At 35.5% G+C, this 18,904-nt stretch overlaps 1 protein-coding gene across 2 annotated transcripts in view; it reads right to left on the bottom strand.

The window, feature by feature from the left end:
- Positions 1-18,904, bottom strand: part of CPEB4 (cytoplasmic polyadenylation element binding protein 4) — a 65,132-nt gene that overhangs the window by 37,180 nt on the left and 9,048 nt on the right. For both annotated transcript variants that reach the window (XM_012649730.1, XM_012649729.1), the window contains exon 2: positions 8,664-8,745. In XM_012649730.1, the coding sequence (XP_012505184.1) occupies positions 8,664-8,745 (82 nt within the window). The remainder of the gene's footprint in view (positions 1-8,663; positions 8,746-18,904) is intronic.

Here is an 18,904-nt window from a genome sequence, read left to right as displayed (position 1 = left end):
GTAATTTAAAGGTCATTAAGTTCAACTCGTCCATTTACAGGTGAGGAAATCAAGGTCTGGTGACCACCCTAAGGCCAAAGAACTGCTAGTGGCAAAGCCAGGTTTGAACACAATCCTAAATACTTCTGCTTTTATTTAACATTTGGGAAAGCCTGTTATATGTTAACAACTTCTGATCATTAACAACAAAGAAATCAAGTGGTTGATTTAAATACCTCTATTTAGTCATCCTTGCCAGACATTCATTATTGGAATATCATAGACAGTAGAAGTTAGATTTTTTTTTTTCTTAGTTCTTTATACTTCAATTAATCATGGCTGCTCTTCAGAATTAAGATCTACACTTTATTGCTGGTTTCTCAAGCACTAAAAAGGTCCTCTAATTGGTTGATTCCTCCTTTTCTTTCCCAATGTATAGCAACTGGCATCTGCCCAACTGGATTCCAAAGAGATTATGGAATTGCTTTCCCTTCAAAGTTCCACTAATGTTCTTAATTGACCTGGGTATTACCAGGTAATACCCAGAAGAAAACAAAGCCTTGCTTTTAGAACTAAGCACACTAATGTGGGACTAAATTCAGAATCAGTCAATTTCAAAATAAAGACCAGAGGCACTCACTATCTGATTCAAGAAATGGTAATTAGTTTAAAACTAGGTAAGAAGTATTCCTTTTATAAATTGTATTGCTAAACCAGGAACAAATTCACTGAGTTTTCTCTCTTTCCCCTCTTTTAGCTTTGGTAATAAGGATAGTGGCAACATGAAGGGAAAAATAAATTCATAATTCAGGTAGATACAGCTGATTAAACAGCTGATAAATTAATCAGCTGTATACCATATTCAGGTAGAAATTCCATGCATGTCAGGAAGTAATAATTTTGTGGCACAATTGTGAACCGTTCCGTCCTTCCTGTTGCTAAATCGAATGCAAAGAGAATCTTAGATATTTTCATGACAGCTATGAATCAGGAGGCATGGCTTCCTCTCTCCCGAAGTCAGCAAATAACACAGTCCAGGATTACATAACAGGATCAAGGAAAGCCTTAAGACCTTCATTGAGAACAAAGTGCTTTTATTAAGCAGATATTAGTACATAGGGATGCTATAGTAGCTGTCAGGAAATGAGACAGCAAGAATCACCTCTATAGAATTTTAAAATATAGAAGGAAAAAACAGAAAATTAATGTGACACTATCAAACGTACACAATCCACTATATTAATTTGAACATGGAGCATGAGCAACATGGATCCCTATAAATGTTCTGAACCCCCTTCTCTTTTATACAGTAGGGGGGCGCCTAATATTTATCTTTCACAAATTGCAGGCAAAGTCTGAAAACCTTACTATTTAAGTATCACTCAGATTTCATCACTGAATGGAGAATATTATTATTTTTGTCCATCCATATGATAAAATCTAAGCTTAAATTGTACACAGAACTTAGTGTGACAATGTAAAACACAGAAGAGAAGCACTTGTCAGTTTGTTACCCGATTGCTGCCTGTTTTCTGATTTATCTCTATTTACCACACATAGTTTACTCCTTTACTCATCCCTGCCCCAAATGTTTGCTAAACAAAATTAAGTCACAACAGCCACAGAATAAGAGAACCTTACTACAATTCAAAAGAAAAAAAATGCTAATGGCTTGATGAATCATTTATAGATATGTTTAGAATCTTCAACCTAATATTAATAAAATAAAAAGTTTACTATTACTTTTCCCTTCCCCCCTTTACTCCCACCTCTCACCCAGGTAAAATCAGCATTGCAACAATATTTTAAGATGACCATTAAATTTCATGGACGCAAAGTAGGATTCCTTGTGTCTAATGTTCAGGATTAAGATAAGGGGCTGCTTAAGTAATCAAGGACTCACATCATGGATGACATAAGATAAATTCTTCCTTTGTGACAACTGCTTATCTGATTTTCAGAGCAAATAAAAACAAGAGTCAAATATTCTATCACAGTATGTGGAGGGCAGCAGGCAGAAAATCACTACTCTGATTAAACAGTAGGTGTTATGTAAGTAATCGGGGCAGAGGCGGCTCTGGCACATGCACAAGATACGTTCGGTACAGTTTCAGTTCAGAGGCTAGAGTGAGGAAGACCTCCCATCCAATCCTATGAGCATATCAGAGTCCACACACATCACACTGTTTTCTTTCCCAGGCATTTCACCTCATCCTCCTCCCCTTAAAAAATCCCAAAAGGCAAAAACAACAGCAACCCCAAATCTGAAAAAGCGTAGTCACATTGTTCAAAATCCACACCTTTGTAAGCTCCACCTACACCGTGCCGTGAGGGATCCAACAAATGCTAATCAAAAGTAAACCAGAAAGCAGGCAGTGGTTCAAAATTAAGAATGGCCCTGCACCAAGTAATACAAAGAAAATCATGACATAAGGCTTTGTCCTCTACTTCCTCACAACAGAAGTTACCTCAACACAGAAGCCCAGGTCCCAATCCTACAGCACAACTAAGCCAAGGCAAAAAAGAAAGACTGTTTAGGATGTTCCATTTCCGCAGTCAGGAAAGGGAGAGTGCAGGAGGAGAGGAAACACACTTCACTTCTAAATAGCCACACACAAAGTTAATCGCAGTCCAGTTTAAACTGTACTCTTTGCTAGGTACCTTATTCCATTACTCATGACGCTTCTAGGAGGAAAGCAATTTTCTACTCTCAGGAGACCTCAGCCACTCCCCTGCTAGGCTGCTTTGAATTACTTGGTATTATCCAAACAGAGCAAGAAAGAGCCAGCCCAGTTCAGGAAGGCTCCAGCCAGACTTGCAGGGCAGCTGCCTGGCTGACTCTGAATCCTAAAGACTTATTTGTAATATTTAAAGATTCCCCAGTTCGCCAGAAGACATTTTATGCCACACAATAGTAATTTACTTGGAAGGAGAAATTTGATTATAAATCCAAGTAAAATTAACTGGTTTGCATTATCTATTTCTTCTCTATGGTACTTTGAATCATGCCCCATTAAACGTGCCTTAAAGGAAAATGTCCACCTAAGCCTTTAAAAAGGTTGGGAAAGTTGGGTTAGGGTACATAGTAATCTGTTCCCAAATTGCCACAGGCAAACCCATTTAAATAGAAAAAGGTTAAATACTGTAAGAAATGATACCCTCTCCCCACCATTCCTAGTTGAAATGAATCATTCTAATATTAAAGCAACAGAAACTATTTTAATAGGAGTTCCTTTCATTTTTTAAAATTCTATTTATTCCCAAATTATTTCCAATTTATGACATACATCATGACAAATGAACGACAAAATTCAGACCTATATTCAGCAACTCTCATAGCAGGTTTCTAGAGCTATCTTAGCCTGCATAAAGTCAGTATTCATATAAAATATCCGTTTTAACACATCTGTATCAGTATACAACATGTTCTCTAAAACAGACAACTAAGGGACTGGAATTTGGAATACAGGAATATTAGGAGAATTGTATATCAAAAGAAAACTTAAGGTTTCCTGGCCATTGTTGTTCTTTTTAAAAGTAACACTAATCCCATTCTCTCCCTATTGTAAAGATATAGAATTTAAATAGTTAACCCAACAGCCACTCTCTTACAATGACATTAAAAAATCTTTTATGAAATTAACGAAACAAGCTTTGTGTCCTAAACTTTCAATTTAGTTTCATGATTTTCTTCTAGAGAGACTATTATAAATTCTTTCGCTTAGCAACAAAAAAAGGAGGCACAGATGGAATCATCACTTGCCCACTCATTTAAGCATTTGTTTCAAACAAATTCACAGCAATGAAAATTAGTGGGGGGAAGGGCCCCTAACTAACATGTACATAAAGAAAAAAATATCAAGAGTGTTTTAAAATGCAAGGTTGCAACACCTTTGGCAGTCAGGAATTTAAAACACAGCATTTTTGGAGGAGAGCCACAGCTCTTAAATAATACTAAACGAATACATGAAGCAAGTGAAGCAGTAATGTGTTTAGCTGTATAACATGCTCCCACTACTTACTCTTCACATGCAATAGGTTTCTTGGGCACCATGGGGATATGTAAAAGACTGGCACTTGAAACAACTTGCTTTTCTGAATGCAAACATTATTGCTTACATTCAAATTAAGTATTTGAAATGCCTAAAACTCAGAGGAATTGTGGTGAATATGTTGAGTTCTCCCTTCCAAAAATTGAAAGCAAGATACATTTTATAACAATATGAAAAGAAAAAGACTCCATTTTGCCAATATTCAAAGGAAAAATATGATGATATTCTGATTCATAAGTTAGTTAGTTAATATCTGAAGAACTACAATGTTCTGACAATTTACAGATTACCTTTGCGTTCTCAATAATTTTGCTGCCTGAATTTGGCTTTCTAGTGAAATGAAGCAAATTGGGTATTAAACAGTTTTCATATATCAGATTTAAAATACTGCACCACTATCATGAAATTGTGGAATGTTATATTTCGTTTGACATCTGATAATTTTTAAGCACTGTTGCTGTCTCCCTCTGCTTCCATTCTATAAACCACTACTTCTTGGTTTATACCGACATCCCTTTATTCCCTTCACACACAGGAAAGAAAAAAAGCCTCCTTAATTTTCAGAGGTCTCTCTGACTATACACTGAATATAACACTGCTTCATGAATCTGTATTTCACTGTGTGCAACCTATGCTTCAGGAGGCTGAAAACAGATGTATCCACATGTGGTTTTAATCTATTTCATGCTGCTCCATTTCTAAATAATAAGTACCAATTTCACAGGCGAGAAAAAAAACACGAATAACAGTAAGATACAATATTCCCCAAATAATCATCTGAGCACCTACGATAGTAAAAGATTTTTCTGTCTAGGTGAAGAAAACACTTGATAAGCCTAATAATATTGTAGGAATGTGCAAGCTTCCACCTGGGAGATCAAAATTCAAAATCAGTCTGTAGCTCAGGCTCTTAGCTTATGAGACTGGGTGTGCGGTAAAGAAAATGAAATCGCTCTGTGGGGAAGAGCTTCCTCAGATTGTCACTGGTGTTGGTTATAGAGAAGGCAATACACAATTTCGTGGATAAAAATAACTTACAGACATGCCAGACGACCAGAGAAAGGACATGGAGATAAGGTATGGGGAGGACCCTTTTCCTCCCCAAAGAGCTAAACCCATGTATGTGGAAAAAAATGATAGCAGCCTTAAAATTCTTAGAAAAACAATTAAAAATAAACTGTAAAAAACTAAGATAAATTATGAAATGAAGGCCTATGTACTCCTTTTGAAAATTTGTTAAAAGAAAAAAAGAAATAGAGAGAGAGAGATAAAAGGTTTCCAACAAGCCAGTTGGAATCAACAACACATTCATAAAGAAATTCAAAAACTGTATTTGAAGGTTCCTAGGCACATTAAATATCTTGTTTGTTGATAGGAAAAACAAAATTTTTAAACCCCACCACATCAAGGGGGATATTTTTTCCCAAATGAAAAAAGCCAGTTTTCTGGCTTTTTAAAAAATTTAAAGTAATAGCAGTCACACCAACAGACTCAACTTGTAGTTCTTGTATCAATTTTAGGCTCTATTATTTAAACCCACACACAAACCACGTATGTATGAAAAACTGGAAATAAAAGATAAAAATAAATGTGGTCATTCATAATATATTTTATAAAATTGTTTTTAATATAAAATGAACCCAAGTATAAAATTATAAAATGGTGGAGTCTTTTCAAAACAACTCTCAAATTTATCCTGTTAGTTAAATTTCTGTATTTTTTTTCTGAGAGATATATATTCTACTAGTCTCAGAATTAATGCCGATTTTCTGTTTTCTGTGTCTAAGCAAGCAAAACACCAGGAGAGTGTTTCATTTATTTCTTTAATTTCAAAATGAATTGGCAGGTGTTAGATACCTATTTTAAAATGACAATGTGTTATTTTTTAAGGTATTCAAATTTTATTATCACTTTAAACAAAATCTCACAAAATAAAAAATTAAAAATAAATAAATAATTTTTTTTAAAAAGTTAAGCATAGTGTTCCTAAAACAACCATCTAAATCAGAAGAGAGTTTGGCAAGAAATAAAATATTAACCTGAGCAAAACAACATTTTGGTAGTGATAGACTACAATGATACAAAGTTCATGATCTTGGTTTCAGAAAAAAAATCAAGTGTAACTATAACCTGGCATTTTAGTTCCACGCACTCTTCTGTGAATTTTTTACTGCTCTTTGAAGGAAAAAACTCACAAAGTTAATTTATTATACTCAAGCCAGATTGGCCCCTAAACTTAAATTGAAACTGGCTTTCTCAATTCAACTTACTAGATGTTTAGTAAGAATTCATATCATCTGTTGAGTGTCTTCTACAAACAAGGCAATATGCTGAATTCTATAACTGCGTCATATCATTTAATCCTCCTGGCCTCCACAAACTGTAGTGGCAGAGTGGTAGTTTAAATCCAGATCTGATTCCAAAACCCACTGCCTTTCCATTCTGCCATGCTGCCTTCTATGAATCACAATTTTACAAAATCTTTATGTTCCCAAACTAGACCAATCAGACTTAATTTTTTCTATCATCAGACTTAACTTTCGATTATCCCTACAGAATTAGCTTAAAGAAACTTAATTTAGCTAAAAATTGGTAAGAAGAAATTTAAAAGGGAATACAGAATAAAGGTGGAACTTTATACAATAACCCACTTAGCAAACTAGAGGAAATAAATAAACCTAAGGGAGATAACCTGGCTGAAACTTGGAAATCTGACTGTTAATCCTATTAGAACAACCTGTGCAAACTCTTATAGCTAACCTAAGAACTAGTTAGAGGCTTGCTTCTTAGAAACATCACATCACAAACTGTTTATATCTACCGCTGTTTGTAACCTGTGTTTTCTCTGATAAAAACCATACACATTTATCATAAAAAATGATTCCTAATTACTTATTATCCCTAGTATCTAGTACCATAGGAGGCGCTCAAAAAAAAAATGTGCTAAGGTAATTAAATACATCTAAGGATAAACAAATGTACTTTAGCTACTTTTTCTGTACTTAACTTTTAATTTTGAAATAATTATAGATTCACAGCAAGTTGCAAAAAGAAGTACAGAGATCCTTTTGTACCCTTTATAAATCCAGTGTTCTCAAACAGTAACATTTTATATAACTATAGTACAAACCCAGGAAATTGACATTGGTGCAATTCAAAAACCTTATTCAGATTTTTCCTTCAGCTGCTTTTTAAGAGTGTATAATTTTTCTGGTGCTAGAAATAGCCTCTGACTCTATTTTTTCTGAGGAGAAAACAAACGGTCAAAGAGGCTGAAGGACTACCCAAAGTCATAGTGCTAAAAAGTAGCAAAAATAAAGCCAATTCTGAATGAGAGATCATCTTTCCTCAGACATAGAGCATGCATCTGGATTAGAGACAGTCATCAGAATTTCATCAGGAATTCAGTAAAGACCTTCAAAATATTCTTATTTCATTTATCTCATCAGATGATGCCTATTTTTTCACACATTATTTTTCATCTTTCCAGAATCCCCAAAACTTTCCTCATTAAAAAATTATCATTATTGATCTATTGAAAAATACCGAAAAGTTTTACTGCATCAGTAATATGATAAGCCAACCTCAAGGGAAAGCTGGGCTAGGCTGGTCACCACTTGAAGCCATAGGCTGCCTTGCCACCTTTGACCCCAGAGCAAAGCTTTATGTCTGGTACAAAGCAGACTTGGGTAGTAAACACTGAATCATTGAATGAATGAATGGACAAACCAAGGAAAAAACTAACAACTTAAGTGGGATGATCAAATATAGCAAACATAACAAATTTATTTTTTAATAAAACTGCTTTCTAGTAAACTGAGATTTTTTTTTGTGAAGAAAAATGTTTTATTTTGTGTGGTAGTTTTCACAAAACCAAACAAAGGAAGGGCCCTTAGAGAACATCGAGTTTGATAATTCTCACCCTGGCTACATGTTAGCATCATCTGAGACATTAAAAAATAACATGCGAGCCCCCACATATATAAGGTGGGGCCCAGGCATCTGTATTTTATTTGTAAAGCTCCCCGGTGATTCTAAATCTCTTATTATAAAGATGAAGAAACTGAGGCCTAGTCAAACTGAATGTCTTATTCAAGATAATGCAGCTAGTCAGTAACAGAATTGAGACCACAAGCCAAATAGGAATAGTACTATTTTTTTAAACATAATACATAGAAAAAAATCTCAAGAATCATGAAACTTCATTTTAACTTTGAAACTGTTGGCCATTTTTTAAAACGGGAAACCAGGCAAAAAAAAAAAAATTATCTACCAACACTTGAACAAACTCTTCCTGGTGTACAGTCACTGTCACAAGTGGGTAGACACATACCGCCGAGGCACTGGGAAGTGATTGCCTAAGATATTAAAAAATGAGATATATGGTTCTTGTCTTTGAGTTACCTGTCCACTCTTACCAATTAGTACTCTTGTAGTATGCTTCATTGGTATCATGATGTCCATCAAACATGCTTGGTTTTTTTTTAACAAAAAGAGGTACATGTATAAAACTGATGGAACTTTATACAAAATATGACTCCATAATATCTGTCATACTGCTCATCAGAGTAAATAAATAATACACATTTTTAACTATTTTCTAAAATCAACTGGTTATATTTCTAAATTTACCTTTAATGGTATCATTTTCAGCTCTCATTATGTCAATGAGTGAACTCTCCAGTGAGTGCATGTCAAATGTCCTGGGGCGATCCTGTAAAAACAAAGAGCCACAAACCATTTTTTAAAATTGCATTTTAATGTAAAAGAGGGTAATAAGTTGCATTCGATGGGATATAGATCAAAAAGTAACAATTTTACTGTATGTATAAAGTAATTATTAAAGGTTATTATAATACTTACCAAACATTAAAAACCATAAAAGTACATACACAGGGCTCAGCAAAGAATGATTTGATTTCTAACAATAATTTCAACAAAAGCATCTACTTTAATGTTTAAAATAGAAACAGTAAAACTAATTTCCATATTAGTTAAGAACATTAAACAAATGTAAAAAAAAAAATTCTTAATCTTCTCACCACTTAAGACTGCAATAGCATGGTAAAGCTTTCCAAACCTTCCAGTAGTTATCTGCCAGATTGGTGCTATTCGGACTTGCTATATTTTCTTACAAGCCAAGGTTTGAAAATAAGATCACTAAATGGCAAAGCATCCCAAAATAAATATCACTGGGAAATCATGACAAATTATGTCCTTATTTTAAGAAAATAAAAATATGATTCATTTATCCATCTTTATATTATTAATGCCAAGGCTGCCCGTGAATGTTAATAAATTTACCTTCTCTAAAGATTTGCTTTTAAAACTAATAATCCATACGGAAAGTAGACAAAACCTCCCCCACTTCCCCCCAAAAATACATAAAAAACAATTTTAGTAGAATCTCCCCTCCTCCAATAAAAAAATAAACCTGGAAGAACGAAGCACAGGCACTGTCAGGAGGCATTCTCTAAGGAGAAGATTGAGCATAGCAATAGAGAACTGCTGAAGCATGGTCTAGCCCTTCCTATCCCCAGTGCAACATGTTATTAGGTCCCCAAACAACCTAGTCATTACTTCTGGTAAATAAGGATAAAAGGACAACTGATTAGAGTTAGAATCTGGATGAAAAACCAAAAAAAAAAAAGAAAAAAAATTTTTTTCAATGCTTATTTACTATCTCAACTTGCAAAGTTAGGCTTGATTTTACTGCCATTAAAATTAAAGGGAAGAAAGGGTGTGGAGTACATTGCTGGTCTAAAACCCTAGCTTAACCAAGTACATTTCAAGAGTGGGTGAGGAATCCTAAAATAATACAACATCCCAACTGCTCTGGCATTCCTCAGGATGAAGAGTACTAGAGATAACTAAAATTAAAGTTTAGCTTGATAAATTAAAAGTAGGAGATGAAAACTTTTTAAAATTAAACTCTGAGAGGAAGCAATAATACATGCTTCTGACCTACCTTAAGAATAAATACTGAACACACACACACACAGGCCACTGCATGAGTATTAAAGGGAAAAAAAAGGCTTCCAAAGGAATCTGACAAGCAGGATTCTAAAATCTTCTCTTCAGTTATATTTCCTTTTACATTACTTTTTAATTCAAAGCTTTGGCTTTTAAAAAAAATCACCTCCTAATTTTATCCTTTGTAAAAAGAAACAAAAAACCAAACAAATTTGTTGGGACCTCACTTTTCTACTTTCCTAGCTATTTTCTAGAACCTCTAGGCTGACAAAGCATGTCCTTGACTAGAGAGCACTTTTTTTAACTGACCTGACATTTCTTCTCTGTGCTTCTATAACACTTGTCACCCTGTGTGATTATTATGCCTCCCTGAAATAGGGACCACTCCTCCTGATCTCATCTCATCATGTAGATATTCAGTTATGTTCACTGAGTGAATTGTTTTAGATACAAACATTTTACCTCTGCAACTCGAGGGGTCTAAGGGCAGTTATATTTGGATATAATCTAGTATCAGAGGTAGGAGAGAGCACTGCAGATTTTTCCCCAGGGTGGGAAGGTTGGGGTGAGGATGAGGATAGGGGAGAAGGGACAGGTGTCTTAACATCCTATTCTGCTCTAAACGGTATGATTCCCTCCACAACATCTTTGCCCCCTTTCCTCCTGATTTTTTCCTCATTATCCTCATCTCCTCAACAAGGTCTATCTATAGAGAAGGAGCAGGATGTATGCCCAGAATCAGAATTTCTAAGGGTTAGTATTCATAAAAGAAACTGATCTGTTCCGCTCCCCCATCTGTTTTTATACTTCCTCATCTCAAGCACTGAATTACATCAAAACCCCCTACTGCATATTCTTTTGGAAGCAAAGTGGATTCGAGGCATAATTTAAGGTTTAGAAGCTAATACAAAGTTACATCATATTTTTCTATAGTAGCTGGATTTGTTCTCCTTTAGCAATCTACAAACCACTCCCATAACTGGGCCATCCACTCTTTCCGTCCCCATTACAAACCAGTCTTGGAGGCAATGATTCTAGGTGTCGGTTCACTGATTGTGAGCTTCCCAAAGGCAGGAACTATGTCTTTACATCAAATGTCCCCAGCGTGTCCACCTCAAATGGGGTGATGGTGTGCCAAGATAGTCATGTCCTCAGCCCACAGGACTGCCTGGAAGGTCCTGAGGTGGCAGAACCTCCCTGGCAGATGATCTCTGTTTAAGTGTTATCATTTTCTACATGTGTCATGATGTGAAATAGGTTGAGAAGCACTGCCCTACATTTCCATATCACTGTGCCTCATACAGTCAGGCAGAAAGTACGCAAATGTTTGTTAAATCAACGAATGGATGAATCCCTTCCAGTAATTTTTAAACATTTAAAATACTTCTCTCCTACTTCCTTAAGATTTGTTTTAATATTTCCTCTTTCCCTGTATAGAGCTCTATGTTTTCTTTTGCCACAATAACTGATGGTGGGGATGAGGAGAGGGGAGAATTCAGTCTATTCTTTTTCATACAACTAGCATAGTAAGCAACCTTGTGAATTTCCGGAACTGGCATTTTGCCAATCACTGAATGACAAGAACACTAAAAAGAAGCAGTTGATAAAGAATATAACAGTATTTTTGCTTCGTTTATTTTATAAAAGCTATTTCTAGTAAGTCAAGAGGCCTTCTTTTTACCAAGAAGTTTCTGAATGTAGTACTAGAATTTAGTAAACCATACCAAACCACTGTCCTACCCCAAGTGTACTGCCTAGAATATAAAGATTTTTGCTAAATTTATAACCACTGATATGTAACTGTTAAAGTACATTAAAACTAAAATTCTAAGCGAAATTTTAAAATTTCAGTAATATTTTATGGGATAAAAGAAAAAAAACTATTGTTTTTACACTAATTTTTAGTAATGATACTAATTTTTCCTTTAATTTGCTATAATTTAATACATGGATGACAAGTAAATACCAATATACAAACTCTGATCAATTGGTACTGTCCCTCAGATGCAATGTGTTGAGAAGGATGCACAGGCTCTACGTGAGCTCAGAAGGAACCAGTGCCTCAACAGGCAGCTGATGATTAGTAAATACAAGGTCTAACGCCTAATGGCACTGGTGCCACATTCTTGTCAAACCTAGTCTAATATGTATTTCCCATGACCCAACCTTATTGGCAATTATACTTATTATAAACTATTTTACATTTGTTTAACATTTTATTTCTTATGATGCATTGGTAAAGAGTCCAAAAGTCACAGATTTTGTCAAATAAACATTCCGTTCTCAGAGAGGGTTTAAAGTTTATAATTCTTGATTTACTCCCTCACTGATCTTTTCTGTCCATTTTTAACATCTAATAACAAAAAAATCCTAAAATATAAGTGTCTGTACCATTAGGAAGTAGATAGAGGGAGACAGAGACATAAATAAATAAACCCGAGGTATAAGAACAGCACAAACAATGCTGTTTTCCCTGTGTAACAATCAGAGTCAAATCAAAAAAATAAGAGTACTTTGATTTCCATATTTCATTCTTTGATTTTGCCTTTTTGGTTGCTAATTGGACCAAATATAACCACTGGCCTATTTTCTAGGATCCATTTTCAGAAAGTAAACTAACTGTAAAATAGAAACCTTGTTAGGTGATAGCTCTTCTTTTATTGCTAAACAATCCAGGGAGAAGTGATAGTTCTTCTTAACTGAACTTGAGCTGATGACCAAAACACGAACACTAGAACACATCAATTGAACAAACATTAGACACTAGGAAGCCTCGATTCTGCCGGGCATATTACGTGAGCTTGGGCACTTTCACCCTCTGACCTCCTTCCTGGTCCATAAAAGGAAGTGGTTTGATTAGACCTCTAATGTCCCTTTCCTAGCTCAAAAATAAATTTGTACTCTAGCTTTCTGATATCCTAAGATGTCTGTGATCTTCCAAGATTTACAGTTTAAATTATGATGACAATTATAGCAGGAACCAAAAATAAAGATGAGAATGACTAATCAAAGCCCATTACCTTTTTGCTCACAAAAAGGCAGGGGTCAATAATAGATCAGTAAGAAAATGAACTCTTAGAGTCTTAAAAGAAAAGTCATTGCATTTTCATTATGCTATGCATAATGCAAAATAACAAGCTTTTTTGGGGAAAAAAATCTATTTAAAACAATTTGTTGGGGAAAGGAGAGTGAAGTATCCTGGTTTCAGATAAAAAAATCAAAGAATCGCTTATAAAACAAAAGACACTGACAACTCTATTTGCTTCCATCCATCACTGCCAGTTTCTTGAGAAAAAAAGTAGAAAAGAACTACCCTTTACTGAGCATCTACTAAGTACCTGTTATTATTCTAGGTACTTTAATAATACTGCCTTAATCTTCAAACCTCCTAAGTTAGATTTTACTATTCCTGTTTTACTAATAAAAACTGAGACTAAGGAAAACTTACGCAGTTTACTATTAATACATAGCAGGTTACTGCATAGTTTAGCAACCTGATCAGGATTCAAGCCCTTTAAGTATCCCTCCAAAACAAGTGATACTTTCTTGGGTAAGGCAATGATCATGGCAGTCAAAGGACCACACTAATTAAGACATATATTTGAATAAAAGAGGCACTACTCTTCTTTAAGGCCCCTGAGGGCATGGACAGCCTGGCTAGTGCCTGGCAAACAGTAGGCACTCAAATATTACTTACATTTTACTTACACAAATATTAATTCATAAATGATATTAGAGCTGCTAAAACCATAAGACATGAAAGAGAAAAATTATCTTCTTTCTTCTCACAGAGATGACAGATAGATATGGCACACAAATTAGAGACCTATCACAAATGCATCTCTGGGTTATCTACTAACCATAGGAGTAGAAGTGGTAGTAATAATAATATCAGCAGCTACCGTTACAGGTTATGTGCATAATCTCATTTATTCCTCACAAAAACCCTATACAATCCGATATGTTCACTTACTATACCATTTCACAGATGAAGAAACTGAAGCTTAGAGTAATTAAATAACTTCATCAATGTTAGGTAAGTGGAGGAGGCAGAATTTGAAACCAGGTCTTCTGACTCTAGAACATGTGAGCTTAATGATCACGAATGAAAATTTTTAAAAGAGCACCAATTATGTTCAAGGCTCAGCAAAGCAAACTATATTACAATACTTAGATCTCATTTTATTTTGTAATTTTAACTGTCATATTTAATATATGGAGTTGCATGTCAGTAACTGGTTGGTTTCAGTTTCTGTCATCTCTACTTCAGAGGCTAATTTCTAAAAGAAAAACCATATGATACTACTATGAAAATAAAAGTTGCCAAAAATAAACTGCTGACAAAACAAAATGAATATTTCAAAGGACAGGACCCTTCCTTTTAACATACACCTGAATAATCTTCCCTGCCATGGCAAAATAGGAAGACCTACATCAGCATACAGCTAATGACAAGGCATTTCATAATATTTCAGAAGTACCGAAAAGAAGCACGTGAACCTGTTGGTCCATTACTATCAGGAAGAACCACTAAATTGTAATTATGCCACAAACCAAAGTAATCATCCATGGCAATTTTTAACATCCAGATGAATGATCTAAGTCAGTGTTCCTCATACTTCAGAATACATCAGAATCACCTGTAGGTCTTACTAAAACACAGATTACATTTAGGAGATCTAAGTAGGATCCAAAAATTCACATTTCTTACAAATTTCCAAATGATACCAGGGACTATACTTTGAGAAGTACTGAGTTAGCAGTTCCATTCAATGGATTAACTTCATTAGATACTTGGGGGTGTGATTTGTAGCTTACATCTTGGTTGACTGGCTGTGATATAGACCAGCTTAAATATTCTATCAGAATCACTGTAACCTTTCCTTATGAAAAGAAGGGCTTTGCTCTCAAAATCTGAAACAAAGCTCTGTCTTCCAAGCTCTAAGGTCCACACCTTGAGAAAGATTACAATCAAGTTCAATGCCAACAAATGCAGAGTCGTTCTTTGAGAAAAAGCCTGGAGAGGTGAGTGGTTCACCATTATGAAGATACAAATCTGATGCTTACGTTTTCATTTGAAATATTTTTTACATTTGAAATATTATCTTTGGTTTCTAAAATACTATATTTGGTTTCAATATCTTAAGCATATGGCTCTTTTTTCATTCAGCAACACAGAATATCTGCCCTTCAGGTATTTACTAATGCTGTGTCTCCTCTCTCTCAAAACTTTTGGTCAAATGCCCTATAAGCCATCTTTATCCAAGAAAAACAGTCTAAATAAAGGATATGCTAATCACGCATTCCTTAAAATTCTACCTATTTATTAAGTCACATCATTAGAAAACTATATAGTATATCCTGGTCCCTTCTGACTTGCCTACAGAATTGTGACTTAACAGTATGATCTCAGATTTTAATAAGTGGAAAATATTAGTAACTGCCATTTGTTAAAACATCTATGAATTTTCTTATAAAATCTGTTAGCAAGTAAAAATTCACTATGTCTGTCAATGCCCCATGATTAGAGACCCACAAGGCAAATTTCTCTCAAAAAGGCTTCGGTCTTGTTTAAAAGTATGCTTACTTTCATTAAGAGAATGAGAGCTGCATAACTTATCATTTTTCACTTTTTGTCTGGGATGGTGGGATGTTCACAGCTAAGTTTTGTGCTCAGAGGCAATAACTCCTCAACCTAAACTTTCTTATCTAAATATACTCCATGCCACCATTACCACCAACATGACCAATTATCAGTTCTTTTTATACTTGAGTTAGCATGTTTTGGCATTACTAGACTGGGTCTAACTAAAACACAAAATGTAATTAATTGAATGTAACCACATTATTAAGAACCAAAGCCAAAATCCATCTACCCTTTACTCATTCTCTTTCTCTAAAACCATACATTACTGTGATCATCACTTCTCGGACTGCTACATATCTGAATCAGGCTATGGAAATTTCTCTTTCTGGCTTAAACTTTCCCTGGTGAAGAAGGGAAAGGAAAATATTTTGGTTTGAAAGTAAAGTCTATGCCAGTGTGTCAGCTGCCAAAATAAACAGGAAGTTTGAGATGCCAGTAGAGCCCATAATTAATCAAAGGTAGCTATGGGAGTTTTAATCCAAGATTTTCCAAAATGTAAATATTCTTCTTGGATTAAATAATATTTAAGCCCACAGATTATCGAGAGTTAACTATATAGTCAACTTTCAAGATCCTACTTCCAAATGACCCTCACATCCCTGTGCAGGCAACATGCCCCTTTTCCCTTGCATCCCCCTAGTACTCTGACATCCCACATGATATTGATAAGGTCTGGTATAACTATCCACTCACTGAGCTGTGACCTTCACTCATCTCTAAATCCACAGATTGCGGTATATGTGTAGCATGCCATAAATCCACCACCACCAATATAGAAAGTGGCTAACATGTTCCTCCTGGCTCTGTGTTGTGCATCTTACATGAATTATATTATCAATTACATACATTAGTTCCTCACAACCACAATGTGAAGTCAGTAATGTTATTTATTATTCCCATTTTAGGCAAATGAAGCTATGAGAAGTTAACTAACTGCCTACAAAGTCACATAGTAAGTGGTAGAGTCTAACTTGAGAAGAAAAGCTAAAAAAAGTAGTCTGCTTAAATGAGTCTTGTCACGGCCTAGAATTCTCCTTTTACTGATACCTGCAAGGTATGAAATACTTCATTGTATGGACCTGGCCTGAATGCAAACAAGTGTCAGAGGTTAAAGTCAAAGAGGTAATTATCTGACTTGAGGAGGAATCACATTGAATAGCATCTCATATTTCTTAACAACTTCCTTCTTCAGTCAGTACTTTTTCATCCAGACCTCTTTAATGAAGGCAGAGTCTTACAGATCTTAGGCTACCAAATGTTCGCTAATAGAATTACAAACTGGAACTAAATGGATGAATATCTTCAGGGCATTACCCTGACTGGATCAATAGCTCCAGCTGGATCCTACCTGAACTGACAAATCAGATCATTTCTCCAGAAAGCCTTTGGGAACATTTTTTAATTCCACCTTAACTAAATAAACTACACTCATTTTGAGCATTAGAAATCCTTAAAGTGATAAACACTTCTTGTCACAACTTATTCGTATTAAAAAAAAAAACTGGCATTCTAGGCTCAATTAGTTCCTAGATCAATAGACCTTTTCTTCTTCCTGACAGTTTATTCATTCTAATCTTGCCTAGCAGAGAGAAATAATTAAAATCTATTACAAGGCCTGAGTTCAAATCACCATATCCTAAGCAAGTGATTTTTACACTGCCACATCACTGAACCTTGATTTCATCAGCAAAACGAGGATAACAACACCTCCTTTATAAAACTGTGGTGAGAAGGAAATGAGACAAGGTATGTGACAGCACAGGCACAATGCCTGGCATTTGGTGGACTTATTCAACGACCATTCCCCCTGCCCCTTCAATCTCTGGTGCAATGGACAAAGAACATGAAACTCACATTTTAAATTAGGTATTGGCTGTATCTGAATAATTCGGCTGTTCTGCGCTATTTCCTATAATGCATTTTCATAGAGATAACCAAAATAAGCCCAAACCTCTGAACCCAAAAATATCAGTATAAGATTTCTTCTCCTACCTAATAAGCTATTCAGGGCGAGAGGTCATTAGTTTAGGTAGGTAAATGTACTAAAACTCAGCCCTAAGGAATGTCATGAAGACCCGCGAAGATTTTGATTAGCTGGCAAGGTTCCTCTTTCTCCATGTCATCTAGGCTTGAGTAGGGTCCAGGGTCAGCAGGGAGAATGGGCCACCCAAATGTACAATCTTTTTTCCTAAACTGTAACCCTTGTGTCCTATAACCCTGACATCTCTTCTCTTTTGGGAGCCTTGACAGCAATTTCAAAAAGCAGCCTGTGCCCAGTCTCCACCTTTCTGGGCCCTCACAACTCCTCCCACACCTTAGCTCTCCAGAGTCTCTTGGCAGAAGGCACTCCTCAACACTCAGCACAGAAGAGGAGGTCACCACACTGTACTTCATGAGAAGGATCATGCTGCCCATGGTTAAGTATCCCCAGTTCATGGTCCCTTGAAAACATCAAACATTTGCACATCAAAAGCAAGAAATAAAAAAAGTTTGATGCAGTCCAAAGGCCTGCAAAAGACCCCAAACCTCTACATTCTTCTTAAAAAACAAAAACAAAAATACTACAACCAAAAGGCTCAGTCCTGTTCTCTCTTCCTTCCAGAGGTCCTGCCCACAAGTCCACAGAAGCCTGAACCTAGAGGAAGGCTGAGATGAAGGGAGGAAAAGGTACAATCTACTCCCCAAATTTCTGGTCACTGGCGGATATTTTGGTGCTTTAGCTGGATCTCTCTTTTTTTCTTTTTGATGGCCCAGAAGGAGGAGATGAAGACAACAGAAATTTCCTTAGAAATTAGCAGCGGGTTCAGCAGTGAAACAGGCTGAACACAGGTACAACAGAATTGTGGACCCTGCTTTAGTTTCTTACTATCTTTCTTCAAAAAATAACTTGAAAAAAATTTTAATTTTTTTTGTTTTTATAAAAAAGATTTCTTACCTTTTAGAGACACATACTGAACCATTTACAGATGAAGTGATATGATATCTGGGAATTACTTCAAAATAATATCAATAGGAAAAGGGAGAGAGAGATGGTTTAAGGGTATAGATGAAAAAGAACTGCCCAGGAGCTGATAACTGTTGAAGCTAGGTGACATGGACATGGGAGTTCACAAGACTATTTTGTCTATTATGGAATATGTTTAAATTTTCCCGTAATAAAAAATTGAGAAGACATGGGGGTAAAAAAATCACCAGTTGGTCATTGCATTTTTCAGCAGTGTTCAAGAAGATCATCAGCCCCATGGTGATTTTA

The sequence above is a fragment of the Propithecus coquereli genome, unplaced genomic scaffold (assembly GCF_000956105.1).
Source record: "Propithecus coquereli isolate 6110/MARCELLA unplaced genomic scaffold, Pcoq_1.0 Scaffold301, whole genome shotgun sequence".
Classification (NCBI taxonomy): Eukaryota; Metazoa; Chordata; class Mammalia; order Primates; family Indriidae; genus Propithecus; species Propithecus coquereli.
This window is presented reverse-complemented; position numbering and strand designations above follow the sequence as displayed.